General features: G+C 46.1%; 1 protein-coding gene across 6 annotated transcripts in view; it reads right to left on the reverse strand.

Moving 5' to 3' along the window:
• The window catches only part of FBXW7 (F-box and WD repeat domain containing 7), a 194,262-nt gene that overhangs the window by 37,893 nt on the left and 129,469 nt on the right, over positions 1–26,900 (reverse strand). For 4 of the 6 annotated variants that reach the window (XM_040418545.1, XM_040418544.1, XM_040418543.1 and 1 more), the window contains 2 exons: positions 8,770–8,852; positions 4,299–4,440 (listed from right to left, as the gene is read on the reverse strand). In XM_040418545.1, coding sequence (XP_040274479.1) covers positions 4,299–4,440; positions 8,770–8,852 — 225 coding nt within the window. The other 2 variants (XM_040418548.1, XM_040418547.1) reach the window with 2 other exon arrangements.

Consider the following 26,900-nt stretch of genomic DNA (forward strand, 5'->3'; position numbering starts at 1 on the left):
GTGTGAATGCAGCCTTAGTTGAAGCACCTTTGGCAGTGATTACAGCCTCCAGTCTTCTTGGGTATGATGCTACCAGGCTTGCTTACCTGGATTTGGGGATTGTCTGCCATTCTTCTCTGTAGATCCTCTCCAACTCTGTCAGGTTGGATGGGGATTGTCTGTGGAAAGCCATTTTCAGGTTTTTACAGAGATGTTCGACTGGGTTCAAGTCAGGGTTCTGGCTGGGCCACTCAAGGACATTCACAGAAATGTCCTCAAGCCACTCGTGTTGTCTTGGCTGTGTGCGCTAAGGGTCACTGTCTTGTTGGAAGGTAAATCTCAACACAGTCTTCAGAGATTCAGAGCACTCTGGATCAGATTTTAAATTAAGAATATATCTGTACTTTGCTCCATTTAGCTTTGAGTCAACTCTGACCAGTCTCCCTGTCCTAGCCACTGAATAACACCCCAATGGTGCTGTCACCACCATGCTTCACTGTAGGGATGGTGTTGGGCAACGTCTGGATTCCTCAAAACATAACGCTTAGAACTGAGGCCAAAAAGTTCCATTTTGGTTTCATCAGACCAGAGAAGCTTCATTCTCACAGTCAGTCCTTTCGGTGCTTTATTGCAAGCTTTCATTGTTCTTTTACTGACATTAGACTTCTTTCTGGCCACTTTGCCATAAAGCCCTGATTGGTGGAGTGTTGGTTGGTGTTCTTGAAGTTTCTACCCTCTGCACACAGGTTCTTCGGAACTCAGCAAGAGTGACCTCTCTTACCAAGGCCCTTCTCCCTGATTAGTTTGTTGGAGAATTCAGTTCTAGGAATAGTCCTGTTTATTCCAAACATCTAACATTTAAGAATTATGGAGACCACTACTTGGGAACTTGCAGTGCAGCAGAATATTCTTGTGGCCTTCAAGATCTGTGCCTCCACACAATCATGTCTCTGAGCTCTACAGGCAGTTCTTTCGTTCTCTGAAATGCACTGTCATCTGTGAGACCTTATATAGACAGGAGAGTCTTTCCTCATCACGTCCAATGAACTGAAATTACTACAGGTAGACTCCAACCAAGGTAGAAAAACATCTCAAAGATGATGGAGAAATGGGAGGGCCCAGAGCTAAATTTCAAGTGTCATAGTAAAGGGGCTGTATACAAATTCATATTTTTTCTTAATTTGCAAACATTTCTAAAATTCTCTTTTCCCTTTTTCACTATGGGATATTGAATGCAGATTTTTTTTTAAATGTAGCACAAGGCCGGAACATAAAATGTAAAAAAAAAAAAAAAAAGTGAAAGGGTCTGAAAACTTTCCAGATGCACTGTATTTTCATGAACTATTCCACTTTCTACAGAGTCCAATCTGTGTAGAAATGCTTGATGACAGCCAACAAAACCACCTTTACAACTTAGAGAATCTGTGCTCAATGTGAAACGTGGTTACACAGTAATACATATTCCAGGCTCTCACATCAGTGTATTATTAGGCAGAGTTGCCAGCTAAGGTCTCATTCGCAACGACCATGCCACATTTTTTTAGCAGGGTCGAATGCGGACCCATTCACTTCAATGGGGTCGCTAAAGAGGCGGACAGCACTGCATTGGCACATCCATTCCGTGGCTCCGCCCCCCAAAAAATAGAACATGTCCAAATCTTGTCCGTTTCACGGACAAGGATAGGACTACTCTATTGTGGGCCGGACATTCTGTTCTGTGAGAAGTGGAACGCACACAGCCAGTATCCGTGTTATCCGTATGTGCTAGGATCACAACTGGATGTGTTCCTGAATCTCCCTGTTTAGGTGCATATACAGTATATGCAACTGAACAGAAAGACTCGGGAACACGTCTGGTTGGTACCTGAGCGGAGGAACAGGCAAACAGTCTGAGAGCAGCAGAGATGGCAGCATGATGGACAGGCAAGTACTGAGGAAGCCTTTTGGATTAAAAAAATTAAATAAAAAATACAGCCTGGAGACCTCCATGAATGTAAAAGTCATAGTCTACAGCCAGAGACTAGTCAATATTGAATACCATCCTGTGTAGGTTATAAAAACCTACAAAGAATAGTCCATAGGGACTCGAACGGATCTAAGACGCCCCTGTGTGAATGGACCGGTAGTGCTAATGTGTGACTACCACTCCATTCACTTCCTATGGCAGGGCTGGCCAACCTGCGGCTCTCCAGCTGTTGTAAAACTACAACTCCCACAATTCCCTGCTGTAGGCTGATAGCTGTAGGCAGACTGGGCATGCTGGGAGTTGTAGTTTTGCAACAGCTGGAGAGCCGCAGGTTGGCCAGCCCTGTCCTATGGGATTCTGCTATCTTGGCCACGGACACTACCATCTCCATTTGGAGACCCTCATTCCAATGATCAGTGGGGATCCCAGAGGTCAGATCCCAAACAATCATGCATTCATCACCTATCCTGTGGATAGCTGATAAATGAGGTTTACAGGAATTATCCTGTACATACAGTGGTGTGGACTTCAGCTCTCTGTATCAAAAAACAAAAAAAGGATCATCACATTAAGCAAAAAAAAAAAAAAAACTGTGTGCAGATTAGTTTACCCAGACATACACCGATTAGTACTGCATAAAGCATAGTCCATCGCACGGACTCTGTGTACATATTTGTCGTCGCTTTGTCAACAGTCATCTGCTCCAAGCGTTCCCACGCCAGAAGCTATGAAGACCTAGTTCTAACACGTTTAATTCATACAGAAGCCTTGTATCCCGCTTGTATTTGTAGTGGTTGTCAGAAGATGTTATACCATTCCACCTCCCCTGCTTGCGCTGGGCTGTGACAGCTTGCAGATATTCTGTACTCCGTAATCAGCTGAACAATAGAACTGTTTTTGGTTACTGTATTTTTCATGGGAACAGTGTCCCAGTTTGGAGCATGAATGCCCCTGTAATCCTCCAATGCAGTGGTTGATTATCTGCTGTAATGTAAATTTGCATACCAGAGCTCCACCAAATGACCTAAATGAATGGGAACCAGCAATTACAGCTTGAGGGTGCGGGAGTGGAGGAGGAAGATAAGCAAGGCCTTTTCATGCAGAGTAACCGCTAAGAACAAATCATGCAAGTAAAAACAGTAGTATTTTGGTGAAGGGTTCTGGGCGACAGACGTCAGACTTCCTCCAGGACAGAATGGAGGAACACCTGGCACGTAGCCCAGATGCCTTGGGTAATTACCTGCACATCCTCCTTTCAGATAACATGCTGGGGCTCGAGAAACTACTAAACCATTCATCTCCATCATAGCTTCCCCAATCATGAAAGGTTCTTATTTTCCCAGGAGGGAAACAATTATCACAGATAAAAGAAAACAGCCTTAAACCGTGAGTGGAAACCTCCCGGATGACGTGGTTCACTTAGTCAAGCTTTTGCCTTCAAGCTCTAGATGTTCAGCGTTGATGTCCTAAGACAGGTTGAGACAATCCACCATTTGGTGGTCTTGGACACCAAATGTTTTGTAGTCCTCGTTCCCATTATTAGACCCAAGGGGCAAGGTCTCCGGGCCACAGTGACCACACATTTCAAGCTACTCCTCTTGACATAAGCTGTACTTTACTTTCTGTATTGCTACAGCAAGCTAACAAGTGAGCACGCTTCTATCACAGATCCGCCCCGGCTTCTCAGCCATGACACACATTATCCCTGTAGAAAGCAATCTTGCTGTGACCTTCTGAATGTACACTCTGTGAAAAGTACAGGGATGTTTGCTCTCATTCAGTTTACAAAAGGAGTACTGCCTGGCCGCCTCAAGATCTGGACACAGAAATTAATGAGGCAGAAAACGAAGGGAACCTGCAGCAAGAACAATGAGGCCATTTAACCCCTGACAGCCTCCGCGCACAAAGTTTATTCTGAAATGAGGAATTCTACAGAACCAAGGATTCTTGTGTGTACTGTATTGCAATCTTTCAACCATGAAAATATCTTATCCCCCACGGCTGTGACGAACTAGACCAACACAAGATCCTATTATGCATACAAGAAAGGCAACTAAGAGCAATTACTGTGGAAAACTCAATATGTACGGGGTTAAAAATGTGTTTGTTTTTTTTTTCTCTCGTTTCAGCTAACCAAAACCCATCTTGCATGAACGTATTAGAAATATTCTGTTTGTAGGACTGCCGATGGTCCCATAGAAGTGAATGGATTGCTGATGCTCACTTACATACGAGATTTGTGGGGGGGGGGACTGCCCTCATGATCAGTGGTTGTCCCAGCACTCAGATCCACATTGTTCAAACATTTATCTTGCGGATAGGTGATAAAAAAACAAAACAGGAAAAAGCCTACCTGGAACATCTTCAGCCATTCTTGAAGGCCTGAGGGTGGCTGCACTGATGTGATTCGACGTCGTTGCTGACCTTGCCCATTTGCTGCCCGTAGGTCACCAAATGTTGTAGGTGTGGCTGCACATGGCACAAGACCTGGTATACTATAGACAAAATAGGTTGTGAGAACCAGAGTAAAATCTCTCTTTCTTAAAAGGGTTGTCCAGGATTAGAAAAACATGTCCGCTTTCTTTCAAAAACAGGTACCACTCTCTCCATGGGTTGTGTTTGGCAATGCAGGTCAACTCCACTGGATTAGCGGGTCAGGAACTGCAACCCCAAACACAACCTGTGGACAGGGGTGGTGCTGTTTTTGGAAGAAAGAAGGCTACTTTCACACTGGTGTTTTGGTTTCCGTTTGCGAGATCCGTTCAGGGCTCTCACAAGCGGTCCAAAACGGATCAGCTTTGCCCTTAATGCATTCTGAATGGATAAGGATCCGCTCAGAATGCATCAGTTTGGCTCCGTTCCGCTTTGCTTGCAACGTTTTGGTGTCCGTCTGACAAAACTGAGCCAAAACGGATCCGTCCTGACACACAATGCAAGTCAAATGGGGACAGATTCGTTTTCACTGACAATCGAAAACGGATCCGTCCTCCATAGACTTTCAATGGTGTTCAAGACGGATCCGTTTTGGCTATGTTAAAGATAAGTTCTGAACGGATGCATGTGGTTGTATTATCTGAACGGATGCGTTTGTGCAGATCCATGACGGATCCGCACCAAACGCGAGAGTGAAAGTAGCCTTATTCTAATCCTGGACAAGCCCTTTAATAAGCACAATACAACAGATGCGGTAACAAGATGCTACAGAATATCCAAAGACATACTGATTGTGAGCCCCATTGGGGACAGCTTGATGCTAATGTCTGTACAAGCCCTACGGAATATAGTAGCGCTATATAAGTGCATAATAAATATATGTGCATAATAAATTAATACTTTAGTAATTGCATGTAATAAAAAAAATGTATTATAGCTACTGAGTTATTCAATGAAAGCTCTCTGTATAGCGCCACCTGCTGTTTGCTCCTTTTCTAATTTCTCTGCCCTGCTCAGACAGGAGCACATGCTCAATGCCATCCTTCAGCTGCCACTAGCTGCAGCGGACAGGCCCCATCCTTTGAGAAAGGACATGCCCTCTAAGCTGCCAGCTTGAAATACATCTAGCAGAGCAACTGGAGCAATGAATGGAGAGATCTCTGGATTCCTGTGTGGTACAGGGCGGGTTGTCATGTACTAGATTATGTAGGACTTTTATTTTTTACATTATTCATGGCATATCCCTATAAGGGTCCATTCACACGTCCGCAAAATGGGTCTGCATCTGTTGCGCAATTTTGCGGAACAGGTGTGGACCCATTCATTTTCAATGGGGCCGGAATGTGCTGTCCGCATCAGCAGATCCGCACTTCCGTTCCACAAAAAAATAGAACATGTCCTATTCTTGTCTGCAATTTTGGACAAGAAAAGGCATTTTCTATGAGAGTGCTGGCGATGTGCGGTCCGCAAAATGCAAAACGCACATTGCCGGTGTCCGAGTTTTGCGAATCCACAAAACACATACGGACGTGTGAATGGACCCTAAGGCAGCAAATAAGGTGTGTGACAGTGCAGATCCTCCTTATTCTCCACTCAAAAAACACAGAAATGTATTCCTGAAATTCATGTATACACATTTGCTGCCTTGATAGAGGCCGTTGTCACTCAGAGTCGGTGGCACTGCGAGGATGTCACGCTAGTCAGGCATGTAATCAATTTCTCAGGCACGTACATTTATAGGCAACATTCCCACTGGGCACGCTCTCTAATTTAACACTCTCCACTTCAGAGTCACAGATTACCGTCAGACCCGCTGCAGACTCTAAAGGGGTTAATGGCACAGCTAATTCAGTTAATGACTAGGCAAGCCACTGGGTCATTGATTTCATAGAGAGATGACTGGCGTAGATACTATTTGCATATGGCAAGTTTTCAAATATCAGTTCAAAGATGGCGGATCTTTCCGTGACTCCTTCCATGCCTCGGAGCCTTACGACGTCCCCGTGGTCCTTCCACTTTGCAGTGATTAACACTAGTGGAGGGATTCCCTTCTGACATCTTCAGACGGAGAGCTTTTCTGACAATAATAGCTTTGTGTTGCGCCACCTTTCAGAGCAGAGGAATCCTCTGGGGTCTCCTAAGATTCCTATGAAAGGCTTCTGGTTTTAATCGCAGTGTGAAAGCCTTAATGAATTATGCTAAAATGATTGCTCCTCTGGGGGTATCAAGTGGTCACATTCTTGTAAGCCCATAAATAAAGCAGCACTCAGAATATGATGTGGGATTTCATTCGGAAAACAAATAGGGAAGAGCTAAATGGAAATCAAGTCACGGGAAGACATAAGAGCCAAGCTGGAAGAGAAGAGCGAGAGCGCTGGTTGAGTGTGTGTGTGTGTGTGTATACACTGCTGCTTGTACAACTCCACTGGCGTCCTGATGGTTAAATCAACCATGTATGTGACCGTGTTAGAACTTGCCACCGTGGGGGACTGTGAGGTCATGCAAATTTCACTGAAGTGATTAACCGTGACTATAGAGGACCACTGTGTGAAGTGCCAGTAGGACAGTAGGAAGCCGGCAAGGCAAAATGCATCAAAGAATAGCTGTTCTCCGTATTACAGTACTGGCTGCTGCCTCAGGTTCTTTAAAATATGCCTTCAAGTCCACAGCTAAGACATGAAGAAGCTACTGGTACCTCAGGCTTAGTATTAACACATATGGGAAGTCCTAACTGAAACGGAGGTCTACTAAGAGGACATTGAGAAAGCCTCACTAGACCCTTAGGGCCAACGGCATTAGGCTTACTGAAATCACATTGGGAAAGCTGCAAAGTAACTTCAGGCACATTCTTAGGAAATGTGAGAAGCCCTAACAGAAACTACTGCAAGGACAAGCATGCTCAGAAGCTGATGCCTGGCTATGAGGCACATCTCAATAGAAAGTGGTAAAACCTTGGGTTGACTTTCTAGGCATGGAAATACTCAAGAAATTTTGAATTTAGGCTTCGTTCACATCACCGGTCAGCTTTTCCATTCTCAGGCAGGAAAATGGAAAGGACGGATTCGACACATAACTGAGCCGAACGGAGCCCACGGGCCCCATAGACTATAATGGGGTCCGTTAAGTTTCCGCTCAGAAGAAGATTTTTGAAGCAGAGACAAAAGTCCTGCATGCACAACTTTTGTCTCCGCTCCAAAATCTTCTTCTGAGCGGAAACCTAACAGACCCCATTATAGTCTATGGGGCTCATGGGCTCCATTCGGCTCAGTTATGTGTCGAATCCGTCCTTTCCTTTTTCCTACCCGAGAACGGAAAGGCTGAACGGTAATGTGAACGAAGCCTTACTGATAAGCCATAGAAGAACCTTTAACAGTGCCTGAGGTTTATTATTGAAATATAGGTGGACTCTGAACAGAATCTGGAACCTCAATGTAGAAAATGTGGGGGGCCTCTGGAGAATCTAGGGAGCATTAAGACAATGAGAGGGACCTCACTTCAATAAAGACCCGAGATGTCAACCTGTAGCCATTTGAAGGCAATTCATTTTCAGCCCAACACAAACAAAAAAACATCTGCAACCAACGTGGTCTTCACAGAGTAATGCATCTCAGGGTCCTTTTACACAGACTGGTGATCTGGCAGCTCATCGGGGAGGAGCTCATTCCCAACAATATGCTCGTGTAAAAGTGTTCATTGGGCGATTGTGGGGTTCTGCTGGCACCAAAAACATTGTTCCTGTGCAACAGAACGTGCGGTCTTCTGCATAGGAGCAAGGAATTTTTTTAGGGACGGTTGCTCTCTATACTGATGCCTGCCCCCATACAGTGGAAGTGATTGGGCATCTAAAAGGCAGCAGTCACTTCTGCTGGCAATCATGCAATTGTTGGGAATGTTTAATAGATTCAAAGAACGGTCCATGTAGAAGGGCTCTAAGTTACTAACATTTTTATTTTCTATAATACTATGACCACCAGGAGTTGGCAAAGAACATCTTCTGCAGCATTTTTATTTGAACTTCTCAGATGAAAGCAGTTTGGCTGATTGCTAAAGGTAAAACGCTGACATAAAAGCCAAACTACAGGACAGAAAGATGATAAATAAATAAAATTATTTCTTCAGTTTCTCAAATTCACATGAAATAAGAGACAAAGCGCTGAGGAACAGAAAGCTGTATTTTGTGATTCCCCCTTCCATGGCTTTGCTTCAATCTCCCAAACGTGGATTTTCGACAGAGCCACCAATTAATCCGCTGTTATTCACGGCTAGAGACGACCCTCTGGAACAGTAATGAAAGCAAAGCTGTGTCCAAATTAAAGAAGCAGCTCAGCAGCTGGCGAGACAGGATGTACACTCCAGTCATGACCAAAGCGCCCATTATTGAAGTTAATTACCTTGTGTACTCGGAGACTTTGCAGGGTTTCTTTCCCAAAGAGAAAGAACGGACCTCGGATCCATGGTCCAACTTTCTCTTCATCTGAAAAAAGAAAGAAAAAACAAAAAAAAAGGGCATAAAACGATGGAAACAATGTATCAAAGTCTTGTGTAACAAATGAGGTGTCAAACGAGGAAAATGGAAAACAAAATGCAAATTCATCCTGGTGGATTTCTGAGCGTCTCTGGATGTCAGCAGAAGATATTCATTGTATATGAGTAATATGACACAGAAGATGGAGAAACGGGAGGGAAAAAAATCCCTAAAAAGATCCTATTCACCAAAATCTCATCACTCATTTTATTAGAAGCGGCTACACAAGTCCCTCTACCGACTATTGCCGTAACACCATCCCCGATCAGAGGACCTGTTGCTTTTTCTCCCCATGACAATGGTCTAGGAGCTCTAGCAATTCATTGTACGTGCTCCTCAACCCCATGAAGCCCACACGGTACAGGGAAGGAAAGCTAATGACTTCCAAGTGATTTACAATTTACATATCAAATGAGCGGACAAGAAAAAACACAATGCCGGGCTGCCCGCCATTTCCATGAATGTGACCTGCCATAATGAGACTGCTGTGAGGACTCATGTTTAACCATGCTCTGCCAACATGTGGCTCTTCTAAGGCAGATGAAAAGAGGAAGCCGCGGCTTTCATCTCAATTTAGGAATGAGCTGGTTCCTTCAGGCTCGCCTAGCCAAGCTCCAGAGCAAGTCTCCCATGTCATTAACGCTGCAAGTCATTACAATCTGGATTTGTTGGGAGCAACTCCAAGGGACCTACCATCAAACATGACCACAAAAACATGGCTGAGATGTTTCAGGAGGAGGGCAAGCAAACACCATACATGATCCACCTGCGCAGGCGGCATCCATGGTGCAAGCCACAGTGATAAGGCTAGACAAATGCCATACAGTGGGGGGGCATGGAGAGTCCTGTCCTGTGAAGTTATGACGCCACAGCTGCTACAGGACAGGATTAATATTCAGCACCATGCTCTGCTGCCGGATAACCTTGTCTGGGCTGAAACTTCCCAAGTCCTAGATCATAGGGATGGCATCAGCCAGGGTGGGAGCCAAGGAGAGGCGCTGCCCAGGCTCACCACCAGCACAGAGGAAGGGGGGAAACGGGAGAGGGGTCGGGGGGGTAACCTTGGCAGGAATCTTACCAGACTGGTGGGCAGATAGCTGGAGAACCGCTCCCATCCTGGAAGTTTACAATACTGTAACGCCGCAGAGGGCATGGTTAGCGATCCCGGCGGCAGGCAGAAGCACTAGAGGGCTGAAGGTGACCAGACGAGCTCCTATGCCAGTGTATGTGCCATCTGCAGAGGCTGGCTAATCCCTACCACCTCCTCACATCCCCCGGGCAGGGCGACACGGCTCCGTACTTACTTTGTAAAAGATCATTTTTAAAGTGCCGTAGAAGCCCATGATGCCGGCCGGTGGAGCGCTGCGTGGCGGCGACAGATCCCTGCTCAGCGGCTCCTGAGCGGCCGGACGCTTGGGGGAGAGCAGAGCCCGTATTATCCAGGTGAGTGTGAGAGCGCCCGGGCGGCTGTGGACATGCTCGGACACGTCAGGAGAGGAGGCGGCGGCGGAGCTCCACACGGCAGCAGCGCTTCCCAGCGCGCGCACAGCCACTATCCCCGCGCTGACAGCAACTCCACAGAGTCGACACGGGAGGGTCGTACCACGGGGGAGGGGGCGGGTGGAAGTGCTGCACTGATTTCTACATGCGCCGCTCAGAAAAGATAGGATTCCTCCTCCCCCCCGTTAATGAGCCGCAATGGTGCAGTCCGGGCTCTAGCTCCACACAGCCCACACATCAATTATGTGGAGAATCACGGAGCCTGTCAGCACAGAGCGGAGGGAGGAACGCGGCCGCTGCACACGGGGCTGACAGGCGGCAGACAGCCTCCCGCTTCTCATGGTGACTGACAGCACAGGTAGCCCATGTTCACACAGGGAAAAACCGTGCAGCTTCTATCCCTACCTGTGTATCTAGGGGGTATGGCACTGTGCACACCCATGGCCTGAAGACTGCATACAAGTAGTGCCCTGTGGGGGTATGGCTGCCCCAAACTAGAGACTGTGTCGTGGATGCCATGTCAGTTCTTTTCCCTGCAGTAGGATTTGGCGCTCATTCAATGACAATCTGCCTCCAATGCAGGGAATGTGGATTTTGCAACCCAGTTCACGTGGATCTGTGGCAAATAAATGACATGTTCATGAGGAGGGGGCTAATCCTGGGGCAGACTGCGCACCCTCCTCAGAAGTACCAGGGCTATCAAACATGGGAACATCCCCTTTACAGGGGAGCAGTAATCAGCATGTCCATGAGATGCCTCCACTTCGAAAGGTGCGGCTGAGCGCTGTACCCCACTATCTTGGGAGTCCCAGAGTGGCAGGGGACATATGCCACCCCCGCATCATATGACTGGAGGAACACCCAGTATTATCAGTAGGACCCCCACTGATCACACACATTCCCTAGCCTGTGAGTTTGTGCCGAAAAACCCTTTACGGTAGGTTCACCCTGAGCTGTGTTTGTTTTTGATGCAGATTTACCTGTACGTTTTTCAGCAAACGCCAGAAGGAGATTCTTAAGGAATGGGAAATATAAAGGAGTTGGCTGAAGATCCTGCAGGAAAATCTGCCTCAAATCTTCCTACAAAAAACTCTGCGTGGTGAACCTAATCTTAAAGTGGCACTGTACCTTGAGTAAACTTTTGATGTCATAGAGAAATACCAAAAGTTTAGACTGGTGGGAGGTCTGAGTGCTGAGACCCCCATGATCTCTAGAAAAAGGGGAGAGAAGCACTCGCCTAGGGCGTCCAGCAAGGACAGGAAGTGCGATGGACTCCTTAGACAGTCTATGGGCTTGTTTCCTGCAGCGAGGAGAGAGAACGCCCTAAGCAAGTGTTATAGAGATCATGGGGGTCTCCGCACCTAGACCCCTCACCATTCTAAATGTCTGACATTTCTCTATGACAGGGATCCTTAGGCACACCAGCTGCTGTGAAACTACAACTCCCAGCATGCAAAGATGCTTGGCTGTTCTTCAGCAGAAGTGAATGAAGCATTCTGGGAGTTGTAGTTTCGGAACAGCCGGAGGTTGCTGATCTCTGCTCTATGACATCAAAAGTTTACTGAAGGGTTAGTGCAGGCAATGCCAACCTGCGGCTCTCCGGCTCTTGTAAAACTACAACTCCCACCATGCCCTGCTGTAGGCTGATAGCTGTAGGTAGCCTGGGCATGCTGGGAGTTGTAGTTTTGCAACAGATGGAAAGCCTCAGGTTGGCTATCCCTGGTTATAGTGGCACTTTAAAGGGAGTCTGTCACCAGGTTTCACCCCTGTCAGCTAAACATGTGCTGATGTTCAGGGCCTCATCAGGATTCCTAATGTGGGCTTCTAAATGTGATCCGTAGCCTTATTTTGCTAAAAAAAAAAAAAACAACAGGTTTTACTAACCTGTCACTCAAAGAAATAAGGTGCACCCACTGCCGTTCGTGCCCAGCGCCGCCTTTCCAGACTTCTGCGCCGCCTCCTAATCCTCTATGCCGCCTCTCGCTCTCCCTCCATCCCCCCTCCTGCTTTAAGATCTCGCGCGTGCGCACAGGGCTCTGCCTGATGCGCCCGTGCGGACTTCTCGATTTGGCTTCTTGAAGCGAAGTGCGCATGCGCCGGCACTTCGCTCAACCCAGGTATGACCTGGACTCTGGCGCCAGCCTCTCAGAGCCCTGTGCACACGCGCAATATCTTACAGCAGGAGGAGGGGGGATGGAGGGAGAGCGAGAGGCGGCACAGAGGATTAGGAGGCGGTGCAGAAGTCTGGAACGGCGGCGGGTGCGGCCGGCACCTTGCATCCCTTGACATCCCCTTGGGCACCTTATTTCTTTGAGTGACAGGATAGTAAAAACTGTTTTTTTTTTTAGCAAAATAAGGCTACAGATCACATTTAGAAGCCCACATTAGGAATCCTGATGAGGCCCTGAACATCAGCATATGTTTAGCCGACAGGGGTGAAACCTGGCGACAGAATCCCTTTAAAGTTACAGTAAAAAAAAAAAAAAAGATTAAAACAAGTAAAGAGTCAATAAATGTCTTCTTCTGGTTTTAGTCTGCAGGGTTTCTGCACATTTGTGGGACTGTCGTTGAGAAGTCTTGCCGCAGGACGCCTTTACCCCAGGTAGTCACGGGGGGGGGGGGGGATGTGCCTAGAAGAAAAAAGTTTTCAAAAGTGGACCACAAGGGTAAAGGTTTTTGTCTCTCTGGTACAATGACACGTACCACAGGACTGGGTTACAACTAGCACCTCAATTTGGCATGGTTACCCCTGTACAGTAACATCCATGGGTGACGGGCACTGGATAATAGATATCCTTAGGTGCTAATGAATATGATCTTGCTTATGGTGAGCAAGGCCAGAGAATCATTAAGCAAAATAATTGCATTTGCAGCTTAATTATTCCATCAGTGATCAGGGATTCCCACGGTGGCCGACGTCTGCCTTCCACAGAGTCCACAGTTTACAGAGCATTGCTGAGACTGGGAAGAGGTGAAGGATTTTTCTAGATTCTTACAGGCAGATCTTTTAGGATAGGACGGCTAAGGGCTTATTCACACGTCAGTGCGGTCCATGTTCTTCATCAATGTGTTCATTCACAGATCCTTGTTTTTCAACCAGCCGTGGGTCAATGGAAAAACCATGGACACATGCGCTACTTTAGTCCATGGGTCCATGAAAACCGCTGACAGAACACGGAGAGCATCTGCGATCTGTCCGTGGTTTCACTCATCACTGGCAGGAGGTGCATTTTCAAGCTAGAAGTGCAAGTGGAAAACAGATGACACATGGAGGGAACAAGACAGACACACGGACCTGAGAGTAAGACCGAACACCTGCAACCCTCTACTACTTCATGTAATTGTGCTAAGTAGCTGGGTGCCACGCCTAACAGATGGGTAGAACAAGCCTGGTATCCAGTGATGAGCGAACTGATTTGTTCTGCAGCTGCGAGGGGCTGTCTGCAGCTTAATTGACAGGGCTGGACATCTTGTCTGGACAATCTCGTGCCTAGCAGGCTCTGATACTGGAGCAGGGATTGTTCATGCACAGTTGCTGCTCCGATATAAGCAGCAGAGCCTCTGCGCTAATGCCACAGGTGATAGACCATGCCAGTGACCAGGTCTACCAGAACTAATCCAGTCCCTAATACAACAGAAAACCATGCCACACTGAGGGCACGTCAAGGCATGAAGTTACATTGTGACTGGCGCATGTGCAAAATATAGCGAGGGGGGGACGGAAGGGGAGTCAAACTGAACTCTTGCACCAGGGCCCATGAGAATAACCCTGCTTCTCATTAGTGACCATCCAACGATGATTAGAAGAAAGAGTCTTCAGGAATATACCACACTGACCCACAAAACCAGATCCTAACTAATTGAATTACCATCTTAAAAATGCCTATTCCGTGGCTTTATGTGTCTGTTACGGCAGCCTTGTAAACCTGATAGGGGTGCTAGGGTCAATTTCTGGAGGCAATACTTGTCTTTCCTCTGGCAATCTCACTCTAGCACTCTAAACAGTGTTTTCAGGTAGGTTATAATTAAGACTGCTCCTACCAAATGAAAGACTAGCTGAAGTTCCACAAGCCCCGAAGCATAAAGACTACCTCAAATATCGCGCACAAGTATCTGTCATTTCTTCCATGTGTTGCGGATAGCCGTAAAACAAATACACTACACCAGTGATGCTCAACCTGCGGCCCTCCAGCTGTTGCAAAACTACAACTCCCAGCCTGCCTGGGCAGCCTACTAGGGCATGCTGGGAGTTGTAGTTTTGCAACAGCTGGAGGGCCGCAGGTTGAGCATCCCTGCACTACACTATCATTAGGACGAACACATAGCATCCATCCATTCTGTACTGGTGAAACCTGAGGTGACTGCTTTGGGCTACTAAACACAGCGTACTATGACATATCTGTCCAACACTGACAAAATGTCCTCGTCAATCTAGACAAAGAGGATTAGGCTAGAAATATACAAAGAGCGCCGTGCTGTGCTAACCTTTGTCTGCACTGCAGCCGCATCTATGGGATGTATACATCTTGACAACATTATCTCTCTTAATGAAATGATCCTCAACTTATCCCTCTTCATCTCTCCGCAAGGCAGGGCCAGCTAGCACATACTGCTCATTCTTGCCCTAGGGATGCTGTCTGGAGAAGGCTGAAAAGCCTCAGAACGGGAAGGAATGCCAGGCATGCAGAGGTCGTGCCATGCTCTTTGAAGCCTAGCTAACCTCTTATCATTAACCTTGTGGTGTAAACTTACCAACCAGCGAGGTCCTCCTCTACTGTAGGAAAATTAGTGGTGTAGTCTAACCCTAAACAGGTGTCAACAGGCCACTCAAGTTCACACCCTTATCTGCATGTGTCAGGAAGAGATTATTCATATACCTGACATCTGCAAGGCATACACAGTTCACTGGGTTTAGTCTGCTTTGGTAGAAAGTGTTGTAAACCATCCGTTCGTTAGTGCATATCTATCTGATCCTGTAAAGGTACCACAGTACAGTCCAAGACCAGAACTTTCAACACATGTCCAAGAGTTGGAATAATTATAGTACAAGCATTACTTACCACTACAGCGCTGATCCTGTGGTCGTCCTTGCTTCCTGCAGCGATGACATGCCATACCAACATCTGACCATTGCAGTCAATCCCTGTCCTCAGTGGTGACACCAGCATGTATGACATGTGACCAATGATTGGCTGCAGTGGTCATCTGCCGATACTGCAGGAAAGTAAACCGAGACTGACGGGACCAGCAGAGCATCGGCGCTATAGTTGCAGGGGATTTAACAAGGTGAGTAATGTTTAATCCTGCACTCCTTGTATGGACTGGTGGTTGAGTATGCTGTCCCCAGAGATAGCCGATGACTGTAGTCTTCAGCAGTCCCATGGAGAAGGAATGGAGCAGCAGTGCACAATGACCACTGCTAAATTTGTTGGGGAGGGGGCACAAGACCCCTTTCTTATGACCAACCGATCAGACACCTATCCTGTGGATAAGGGATAACTTTAAATCATGAGACGCCCTTTAAAGAAGTACCTCTAGGAAAATGTTCCTGGGATGGATTCCATGATAAATACTGTGTGTCGCTATCGCTAGGATTCCAGTTTCTACCATTGAAGGCATTGGGGAAAAACCTTCACTACAATGTAACATCAAGCCACTGTAGGAGGCCCGATATCTGAAACAGTACATATGTACTTACCCTATGGGGTAGTCAGTTACTTTGCACTAATTGTGGTCCTTGTAAAACCAGTTTAGACATAAACCGTTCATTGGCTTTTGGATCGTTCGTCTGAAGCCACATCTTAATTAAATGGTCAGATTTTACAAGTGGCCCAATTCTCCAATCTATCGCGTACAGTTCTACATTTCAACGTCTACTATATAGGCTCAATGAAAATCTGTCCCCTGCCGAAACCAGATCTGTGAAAAAAATATTAGATGAAGTGGCTGAATGACGACAATGGCTTAAAAAAAAAGACAGAAAATTGTTAGGTAGACCTCAATGTAATAAAGTAAGGTAAGTGGCGAGCTGGTGTGGTGCTCTCATACTACCAGGATAATGATTAGACCAGCAATGGTCTCCACTACGTGTTAAACATCACCGCGTCACGCTGGTCTGGTTTCCTTAATGAGCAAACAATGTTATTTTAAGGATTATAGATTCATGGAGATGTGTGACACGAATCTCCACCAAAAATGTCTTAATGTGACAGTTTTCTGCTCTCCCGGTGTGAGTCATCATTTCTTAAAATATATAGCATATGCCAGATGGGCCTTCACAACATTTCCTGGAGAAAGCATCTGAACCCTCCTGAAGGTTTCTACACTTTTGTCTAACATGCTTGTTGAGGGATTGGGGTTTAGCGTGAGGGTGGAAGCTTCGGTTGAAAGGAGGTGGGGGCCTAAGATGCGCCATTTTGAACCAAAATTGCAACCCAATTCTGGTGTGAAAATCTGTCTGAAAGTAAGCCAACCAATAATTGCCATAAAGTATAAATCCTGGCACCAGGTTTATCATCCAGCCCAAGCCCCTGTAATAAATCTGCTGTAGTCTAAACTTACACCATCTTTAGTAGGGATCAGCGAATTGACTTAGGATAAAACACCCAAAGTCAATTTGCATAAAACTTCATTAGAATATTGTATGGAGCGAGCACTCCGTACAGTATTAGAATGTATTGGCTCCTATGAGCTCTCTGTACAGTATTAGAATGTATTGGCTCCTATGAGCCGAAGTTATTATCGGGTAATAACTTCAGAAATTAATTTCTACTGTTAAAAACCTTTTACCGAACTCTGTTTCGGTTCCAAGTGGTACCTTGGAACTGAACTAGATTTCGGTAAAAGTTTTTTTTTACAGTATATCAAGGGTCAAAAGCCAATGCATACTGTTTCACTAAACGAAGTAACTTGTAGGATAACTCCAGTCATCCTCAATAATTCAATCTATAGTAAAGATATACTTAACCGAAAATGAACTCTAAACTTGGTTGAAAAAGCAGTCGATACATTAGAAAGGCGGAAAAAGTAACGTGAAGGACGTTTCTCTTAGACTTCTCATGTACAAAGCCAGCAATGTAAAAAAAGAAGAGTGAGACTTCCTATGAGAGCTAGATCAAATACACCGAAAGCACAAAGAAGGAGAAAAGCTTGTATTTGGTCCGTTTATTGTAGTGCAGATGTAGATTGCGGCAGCAGCAGTTAATTAGATCACTGCCGTACAGGACTAGGCTACCTTCAGGGAAGAGCGGCAATTTCAGGTTTTCTATCAAACAGAAATCTTGTGTGTTCGTCTCTTGTCAAAATAGAATTTAACTTGTTATCCTGGACTGGCCTGGCATCGCTTCTCACTGGTTTAGCAATAGCATAGATAATGGTGGTCCATTCAGGCAATGCAGCCAGAATCGGGAAAATGGTGAACGCTGTAAGCAAAAGTAGCCACTCAACTATACCAAAGCGATTACAAGCATACAAACGGGCTCCGTTCAAGGCACATACACGCTGGATCTTGGCTACTTATCTAGTAGTCACAGAACAGTAAGTATTCCCAGATCAGTAACAAGAACTATGCGCATATAAAACCAGCATAAGAGTAACATAAAAGCATGGCCCCTCACATCTGCCTGCTCTCCTGACATGGCTGCTTTGGTGCACACTTGTATTCTTCAAGAAATAATTCAGGAACATCTTTTCTTCTAACTCTGTGCTGTTATTGCAGAATATCCCCTAAATTCCAAACAAGTAATCCTAAATCCACAAAAAAAGGCCATAACTACTACATCGGCGGGAGTCAGATTGCAAGGACTGCCACCAATGGAGACCCTGCAACCGATGGGGCCCCTGAAATGGAGCGGCAGGTTGACCATGCACACTGCCACTCCATTCATTTCTAGGAAACTGCCGGGGATAGCCAAGTACAAGTGCACAATCTGCCACTCCACTCAATTTCTATGGGACTGCCAGGGATATACTCGTCCTACCGATCCATTCATTTCTATAGGACTGCTGGAGATAGCCGAGTACAAGTGCTCAACATGCCGATCCATTCATTTCTATAGGATTGCTGGAGATAGCCGAGTACAAGTGCTCAACCTGCCGATCCATTCATTTCTATAGGACTGCTGGAGATAGCCGAGTACAAGTGCTCAACCTGCCGATCCATTACTTTGGGAGGGGTCCATGGGGTGCAGGGTTCCGGATCTCAAAATGAAAATGTCTTTTCTCTGCATATAACTTGATATGTGATTAAGATTTTATATCTGCAGTATGTCAATGTATGCTGCAGATATTGGTCACATATCGCACTGTGCCATGCAGAGGCAAAAATCTGCAGCAAATCCTCAGCGTTTCAACGAAGCAACCAGTCACAAAATCCAAACCGGACATCATGTGGGAACAGTAACAACCTAGATGACGAATAATATAATGAGAGACTAAGGTGTTTACGCCACTATTTTGTGGCGTACAAAAGTTGTGACTTATAGCACATGCCATAATTGCACATAATTTGCAACTTTTTGCGCTTCAACACTTTTCTAAAGTGCCAAAAAGGGTGGGGCTTTACATGGACCACCTGATTTTACTATAAGGCCCCTTTCAGACTAGGAAATGTCACGCTCCGGACTCGCAGCGCATCACCCATCCTGAACTTCCAGCACTGCTGGGGTCGCATAGCATTATATTGATTTATGATGCCATGTAACCCTTACAGTTCTGTAATGTATTGTATAGCACTGACAGCATTATGTACAATGCATTCCAGAACTGTAAGGCCCCTTTCACACGAGCGAGTATTCCGCGCGGATGCGATGCGGGAGGTGAGCGCATTGCACCCGCACTGAATACTGACCCATTCATTTCTATGGGGCTGTGCACACGAGCGGTGATTTTCACGCATCACTTTTGCGTTGCGTGAAAATCGCAGCATGCTCCTCTTTGTGCGTTTTTCACGTAACGCAGGCCCCATAGAAATGAATGGGGTTGCGTGAAAATCGCAAGCATCCGCAAGCAAGTGCGGATGCGGTGCGATTTTCACGCACGGTTGCTAGGAGACGATCGGGATGGAGACCCGAACCTTATTATTTTCCCTTATAACATGGTTATAAGGGAAAATAATAGCATTCTGAATACAGAATGCTAAGTAAAACAGGGCTGGAGGGGTTAAAAAAAAATAAAAAGTCATTTAACTCACCTTTATCCACTTGCTCGCGTAGCCAGCATCTCCGTCTGACTCTTTTACTGTCTAGGACCTGTGGAGAGCATTAACTATAGTTTAAGGACCTGGGATGACGTCACTCCGGTCATCACAAGGTACGTCACATGATCTTTTACCATGGTGATTCACCATGGTAAAAGATCATGTGACGTACCATGTGATGACCAGAGTGACGTCATCCCAGGTCCTTAAACTATAGTTAATGCTCTCCACAGGTCCTAGACAGTAAAAGAGTCAGACGGAGATGCCCGGCATCGCGAGCAAGTGGATTAAGGCGAGTTAAATGATTTTTTATTTTTTTTAACCCCCTCCAGCCCTGTTTTACTTAGCATTCTGTATTCAGAATGCTATTATTTTCGGTTATAAGGGAAAATAATACTATTTACAGAACACCGATCCCAAGCCCGAACTTCTGTGAAGAAGTTCGGGTTTGGGTACCAAACACGCGCGATTTTTCTCACACGAGTGCAAAACGCATTACAAGGTTTTGCACTCGCGCGGAAAAATCGCGGGTGTTCCCGCAACGCACCCGGACATTTTTCCGCAACGCCCGTGTGAAAGAGGCCTATAAGGGTTACATAGCAGTGCTAGAAGTTCAGGATGGTTGCTGCGAGTCTGGAGAGTGACACTCGCTCGTCTGAAAGTGGCCTAACTCACTCAAGAAACTGGCATAAGCCAACAGTTTCTGGTGCACGGACTGCCAGAGATGCGTCTGCCTCTTAAATAAATAAAGTGCATCTCACTATGGCACGGGTGTGCCGTCTGCCTCTTTTGTGGCCCCACTGAGATGTGAATCGGATGTGGACCAAAACCACGGCGTGTGCATGAGCCCTTAATCACCACATTTCTTAATTCTTTATTGGAGCCAGAAAGGTCTGATAAGCAAACGCAGTCCAGCAGTTCAACCTCAGAGAAAGAAAACTGGGGATAGAGCGGTATAATAAATGCCCAGGTCACTGTCTAAACAGCAGATCCATTACATGTGAACTCCTCAAAGAGGGCTTTGAAATGTCATTCCCTCCCTGGGTGGATCTAGAATAATGTGTTTCTTCAGGTTAACTGCTGTCACCGCAGATGGTGCAGGAATGTCCCCACGTCGTGTCACCTAGGGATGTGTATCGCAGCTGCAGTACAGCGTGCCATTACCCTCACTACAAGACATGGAAAGGGAAGCACTTGGAGCCACGTGATAGCCTCTGCATCCAGCTCTTCTACAGATTACCGACCGACTCTCCATATCTGTGCAGCACAAGGCGAAAAATGCCGTACACGCTGCTAAGAGCTCTTTAAAAGATGCTAGCGCCCATTTAAATGACCTGAAATAAAGAAGTTCCTCCACCACCCAATCTGACCATCATGTCTCCTACCCCTAGCATGGTTCCCAATTCTACAGTAAGCGGGATCTGTCATCATTCCTTATAAACATAAAGGCCCTTGCACATGACCGTATGCCCTCCGAGATATACGGTCTGTGAGCGGGCCACATGTCCCGGAGCGGCATTGATCGTGCGCAAGGGAGCGCACAGCATCATAGATTACAATGATGCACGATATGCATGATATGATTTTATGAGTCCAGGACAATAGTCCCGCGGGCGGCCCGACGATCACAGCATCATTGTAATCTATGATGCTGTGTGCTCACGATCAATGCCGCTCCGGGACATATGGCCCGCTAACGGACCGTATATCTCGGAGGGCATACGGTCGTGTGCAAGGGCCCTAAGGGAGTGGCCATGTCTTCTAAATAATGTTTATGTAGATGAGGATTCCCAACATACTTGTAATCAGCCACACAGTGCTATTCCAACTTGTGGCTGCCTGCCCTCCAGTGTGGGTGAACGCACATAAGATCTGCACTCATTTCCGTACGGATTTATTTTGGTTTCTGCACCAAAATTCACAATGTCTAACAGTGTTTTTTTGTGCAGAATTGATTCGCCTTCATTGGAAAAGGGTAAAATTTGCAGCTAAAAGCACAAACATAATGACATGCTGCGGATTTGGAAATCCGCACAGCAGGTCAATTTCAGCTCAGAAAAAATCTGCAAAGTGTACGTGAGATGACATGTTCTAAAGTCCTACACCTTGCTGGTACTCTACTACGCTGCGGTTTTTCCATGCGTATTCCGCAATGTGTGCAGGTGGTCTCAACGCATTGTTTCATTACAACAACTTATCCCCTATCCATAGGCGGGGGTCCCAGTAGTCAAACCCTCAAGTCTGAATGGTGAGGGTCTGACTACTGGGGTCCACGGCAGTCACAAGAACAATGTGCATGTCCACCACTGCATTCGGCTTTATAGGACTGCCGAAGCAGGCAGCGCAGCATCAGTATGCACTCTCATGTTCGCTTCTCCATTCAAACAGGGGAACATAGGCCTCTGTTCTCGTGTCGTCAGGGGCCTCAACAGTCCCATTACATCAAATCCCTTACTTACCCCTGTGGGCAGGGGATTTGATGTAATGGGTCAATCCCTTTACAGATGGAGGAGACCATATTGAGAATAGTTTGGATAATGGTGATATCAGGGTTCATTATATGAACCTGTGAACCACATTTGACATGAACAAAGTGGAATACCTTAATAAGTACATTGGCCGATAATTGCTTACGAGCGTTTGCATGAATGCTCGTTACCGATCATCAATGCTGCCGATTGCCGAATGAACGGCAATCGCTCGCTTGCTAGCTAGCGGAGGAGGCAGCTGCTACGATATGCCATCGCTCGTCCCTATACTGTCTAGTGGTTTGCCAGCGGCAGAGCGCGATTAGACAGGATGATCTGCCACTGGCAAGTGCTGATTTTTAAGCGCGCTTAAAAATTGCCGGCAGAATTACACTAAGATTCTCGCTAGCAATTATCGGCCTTAAGACTACACACAAGCAAGGCATGCTGGGGGATTACAGCTTACCGTATAATATACACCCAGTAATATAACGATCTATAAAGAACATGCACTCTATGATGTCACCCGCTTAACGTTCACACCTAGGAATGCTAAGGACGTTCACCACAAGACGTACTGTTAACTTTATTAATAAAGTACAAATATTAAAAAGGATGGAGTAAAAGTATATATTGGGATGCTTTGTATGACGTTTTATACAGATATAAAAAAATTAAATTAAATGATAAGATACTGAGAAGCTGTCCGATCTACTCCCTGTACCTGGAGCTCTGTACACGGATGCACAGCGAGAACGCGGAATAAGTTATGTCGTCACTTACTTTATATAGACTAGTAAACTCCCCGCTGGCCATAAAACAATGACAAAGGATATTTGGTCAGGAAACTGTTCGGGAAGACATTACCGGCATGTGACACAGACAGCTCATAAGATATTAATAACTCGCCTAATACTGCAGTACCATAGGGCGGTATCCATTGTAATTGCCCATTAGGCACATTCTTTATAGGATAACACTCTAATCGCTCATTTAACCAGGCATGGCTCAAATCATAAAGGCAGCGTATTGGAGAAAGAGTATTCATTTATGCACAATATGCTAATGAACCGCTAAGCATCTGTTGGGTGTTCTTGGTGAAGCCATCATCGGCAATGCCACCCCTCTACTCTTAATTATAGTCTCCTGCCCCCTCTGATGTCATGTAACTCCTTGCATCCCCCCTTTAATAACAACTCCATGTTATGCCGTTCCTTCTAGAAATTTATGAATGAATTGCCAGCATGTCCAACAGGGTGTTACCAGTTGCGGGGGTGTTTCTGCATAGTCTGTCATTATCCAATCAGTACTGCCAGTATCAGACTGTGCAGGGACACACCCCAAACTGGTAACACCCAGCTGGACCTTAATTGCAAACTGCTAGTAATTGATGTATAACTTCTAGCAGGAATAATAAAGGATTGGCACAACATAGTCATAAGAATAGATGCACCAGAATTGTTATTCCATGGGGAACGGAAGTAGTTACTAAGGTTAGGGCTACACGGCGACATTTGTCGCAGAAAGGTCGCACAACATCCAAGTTGGATTTTTTGTACGACTGTCAGGTCACAGTATGTCGCAGTGTGACACCACTGACTATTATTACAAAAAATATTGCGTGACATTGGTGCCACATGAATGCTGCAAAGTAGTATACCCTTTCTGTCGCGCAACAAATGTCGCCGTGCAGCCCCGCCTAAAATAGACATGTCAGGAGAGGGGACAGGTCTTTAAAGATTCATAAGCATACAGCATGTGAGATAAAAAAAATAACACTTTCTCCAATACGCTTGTTTCATGATCGCAATAATGGGGATTTATTTTGGGGTTCAAATCTGCTGACAGACACCCTCTAAATCATCCTAGAGGAGTGGACAGTATTATAGCAATAGTTTGTGCCGCAGTTTATAGGGAGCTCTGCAGGCCCGTACTCACAATATTCCCGGCGGGACGGCAACATAGTGCGCCACCTTGGCTGCCACTGTGAAAGTGTGTTTTTACCACAATTTGACAAAAATAACTGAAAATCTGGAGTGATTTGTGAAGAACCATGCTAGAAATAATGTGGCTCTATGTAAATCACTGTAACATTGTGACAAAATCTTATGAATGCAGGACCTATTGTGATATTATAGTCACATGTGAAAGGTCCTATATGTGTGAGAATAGGGGGGCATGGGGAGCTGTAGGAATAGGGGGCATGGGGAGCTGCATGTAAGAATAGGGGGGGGCATGGGGAGCTGTAGGCGAGAATAGAGCAGGGCATGGGGAGCTGTATGTAAGAAAGGGGTGGGGGCCATGGGGAGCTGTAGGCGAGAATAGGGGGGCATGGGCAGCAGTGTGTGACGAAGGGGTGGGGGCCATGGGGAGCTGTATGTAAGAAAGGGGTGGGGGCCATGGGGAGCTGTATATAAGAAAGGGGTGGGGGCCATTGGGAGCTGTATGTAAGAAAGGGGTGGGGGCCATGGGGAGCTGTAGGTGAGAATAAGGGGGGGGAGCATGAGGAGCTGTAGGCGAGAATAGGGGGGGGCATGGGGAGCTGTAGGCGAGAATAGGGGGGGGGGCATGGGCAGCAGTGTGTGACAAAGGGGTGGGGGCCATGGGGAGCTGTATATAAGAAAGGGGTGGGGGCCATTGGGAGCTGTATGTAAGAAAGGGGTGGGGGCCATGGGGAGCTGTAGGTGAGAATAAGGGGGGGGAGCATGAGGAGCTGTAGGCGAGAATAGGGGGGGGGGCATGGGGAGCTGTAGGCGAGAATAGGGGGGGGGGGCATGGGCAGCAGTGTGTGACAAAGGGGTGGGGGCCATGGGGAGCTGTATATAAGAAAGGGGTGGGGGCCATTGGGAGCTGTATGTAAGAAAGGGGTGGGGGCCATGGGGAGCTGTAGGTGAGAATAAGGGGGGGGGGGGAGCTGTAGGCCAGAATAGAGGGGGGGGAGGGGCATGGGCAGCAGTGTGTGACAAAGGGATCATTTGGTATGAGTCGAGAAGATGTGACCAAAATGTGCCATTGCATGTGTTGCATGCTGCTATTTTTCAGTCATCTTAATGGGGGCTGTACTGTATGAGGGCTGGCAGCGTTTGGGAGCCAGGGCTGCTCTTCATTCCCAGTCCGGCCTGAGGTTCTGGATGGATGGCTATTGGAAGTACTGTACAATTTTTTTGGGGTTGTGTAGTCTGTTAATATTGATGACGTATCTTCAGGATCGGTCAACATGAGATTGGCGGGGTCCGACTCTCGGCACCCCCATTGCTCGTGCTACTTCCTCTTCACGATAACCTGAGTGCCCTCACCTTGGTAGAGGCAGCACAGTGTAACTACAACTGCTTGTCCCATTCACTTGGCCGCTATCCCTCTAAAAACAGCTGAATGGCGGGGTCCAACTTCTGGCGCTTGTGCGAGCACTACTCCTGAGGATAGGTCATCAGACGTAACCCACTACACCTCCTTCTCCTCATTTTGAAAGTGGCGAAACTGCCAAAAATATCCTGGTCTTCCCCAACTACCGTAGATGTGATTAATATTTTAGCCTTACCTGTCACAAGCAGTAAGAGTTTTTATTTTTAAAGTCATGTTGCAGATAAATTAATAAATAGGACATAAATGTAATGCAGTTTATGTAAGACCTTCCTAATGCATTTTTAAGAAGGCGGCTCGGGATTCTACATCACAGTGCCTTGACATAAAAGGAGATCAGCACAGATGCATAGGATGGAAAAACCTGACGTGTTTGTTCAATGACCTAATCAAAGTTTGGCATGAGTCACCGACAACATGGGAGTTAAGGGCAGAATGCACAGAAGGCTCTTTTAAGCAGCCCAAGAGATTTCAATCTCAATTAACTCATCACAAATTTCCAGCCAAAGCAGACAGCGGCTATGGGAGACGGATACGGCGTTCCACGGGGTTAAAACAGCATGGCAAACTTAATAACCTCCAGCGCTGTTCACATCTCTCTCAGAAATGATCACTATGGAAATGTCTGCAAGCAAAAGGTACGTTCAGTGGAATACTCTGCCTTGTATTCCTGTTACACCATAAAACATCAATGAACCAAGATCTTCAAAAGAGAGGAAATGCCTCAATATTTTATGAGAGAAAAGCCAGCCAAACACAAAGTTTATGAAAGGAGGGCCCCCCACCCCCTGAAAGAAAATGGTCGCATGTTATGGAGGTGCCGTAAATATTAACAGAGAAGCTAGTGCTATAGCTAATGATATACCGCTACCCGTGCGGATTCTAGGAAGCTAGATTGTGCTGCTTTTAAATATATAAAAAAAAAAAAAAAAAACACATGGGCCCAAAAAACACACCGTAAAGGAATAAAAAGCCACAAACTTACAGCTGGTATTTGGAGGCGGCAAGAAACACAGCAAAAAAATAAATAAAAATGTGGCCAAACTGAAAAAGTCAGCCAAAATACCACAAAGGAATGTAAATCCAGCCTAAAGGAATTTTTCTCATAGTTACTACAAAGTTCACAGAATGCAACATGTGCTGCCCTCTACAAAGATGGCAGAAAACCCATGCACTTTTAAACGGCCAACTTTTGGAGGATACCATTATGGTTCTGTCTAAGTAGGTTAATTAGTATTCTATAAAGGGAATCAGTACGATGAATACCTCTTCAGCCTGAATCCATGGGGGTGACCTACGACTTTCAGGATGATTTCTAATGCAAACTGTTAGAAGGAAAGGGAAGGAAAAAAAGCAGCTCAAGTACATGTCCCATCTGCCAGTGTCCCATTTGCAAGACCGCTTCTTATACTTGCAGACAGTGCAGATTTTGCCTGCTTCCCTCTCTATTCCACTGGGCAGCTGTATGGTAAT

This window comes from Bufo bufo, chromosome 2 (genome assembly GCF_905171765.1).
Source record: "Bufo bufo chromosome 2, aBufBuf1.1, whole genome shotgun sequence".
NCBI classification, from domain to species: domain Eukaryota; kingdom Metazoa; phylum Chordata; class Amphibia; order Anura; family Bufonidae; genus Bufo; species Bufo bufo.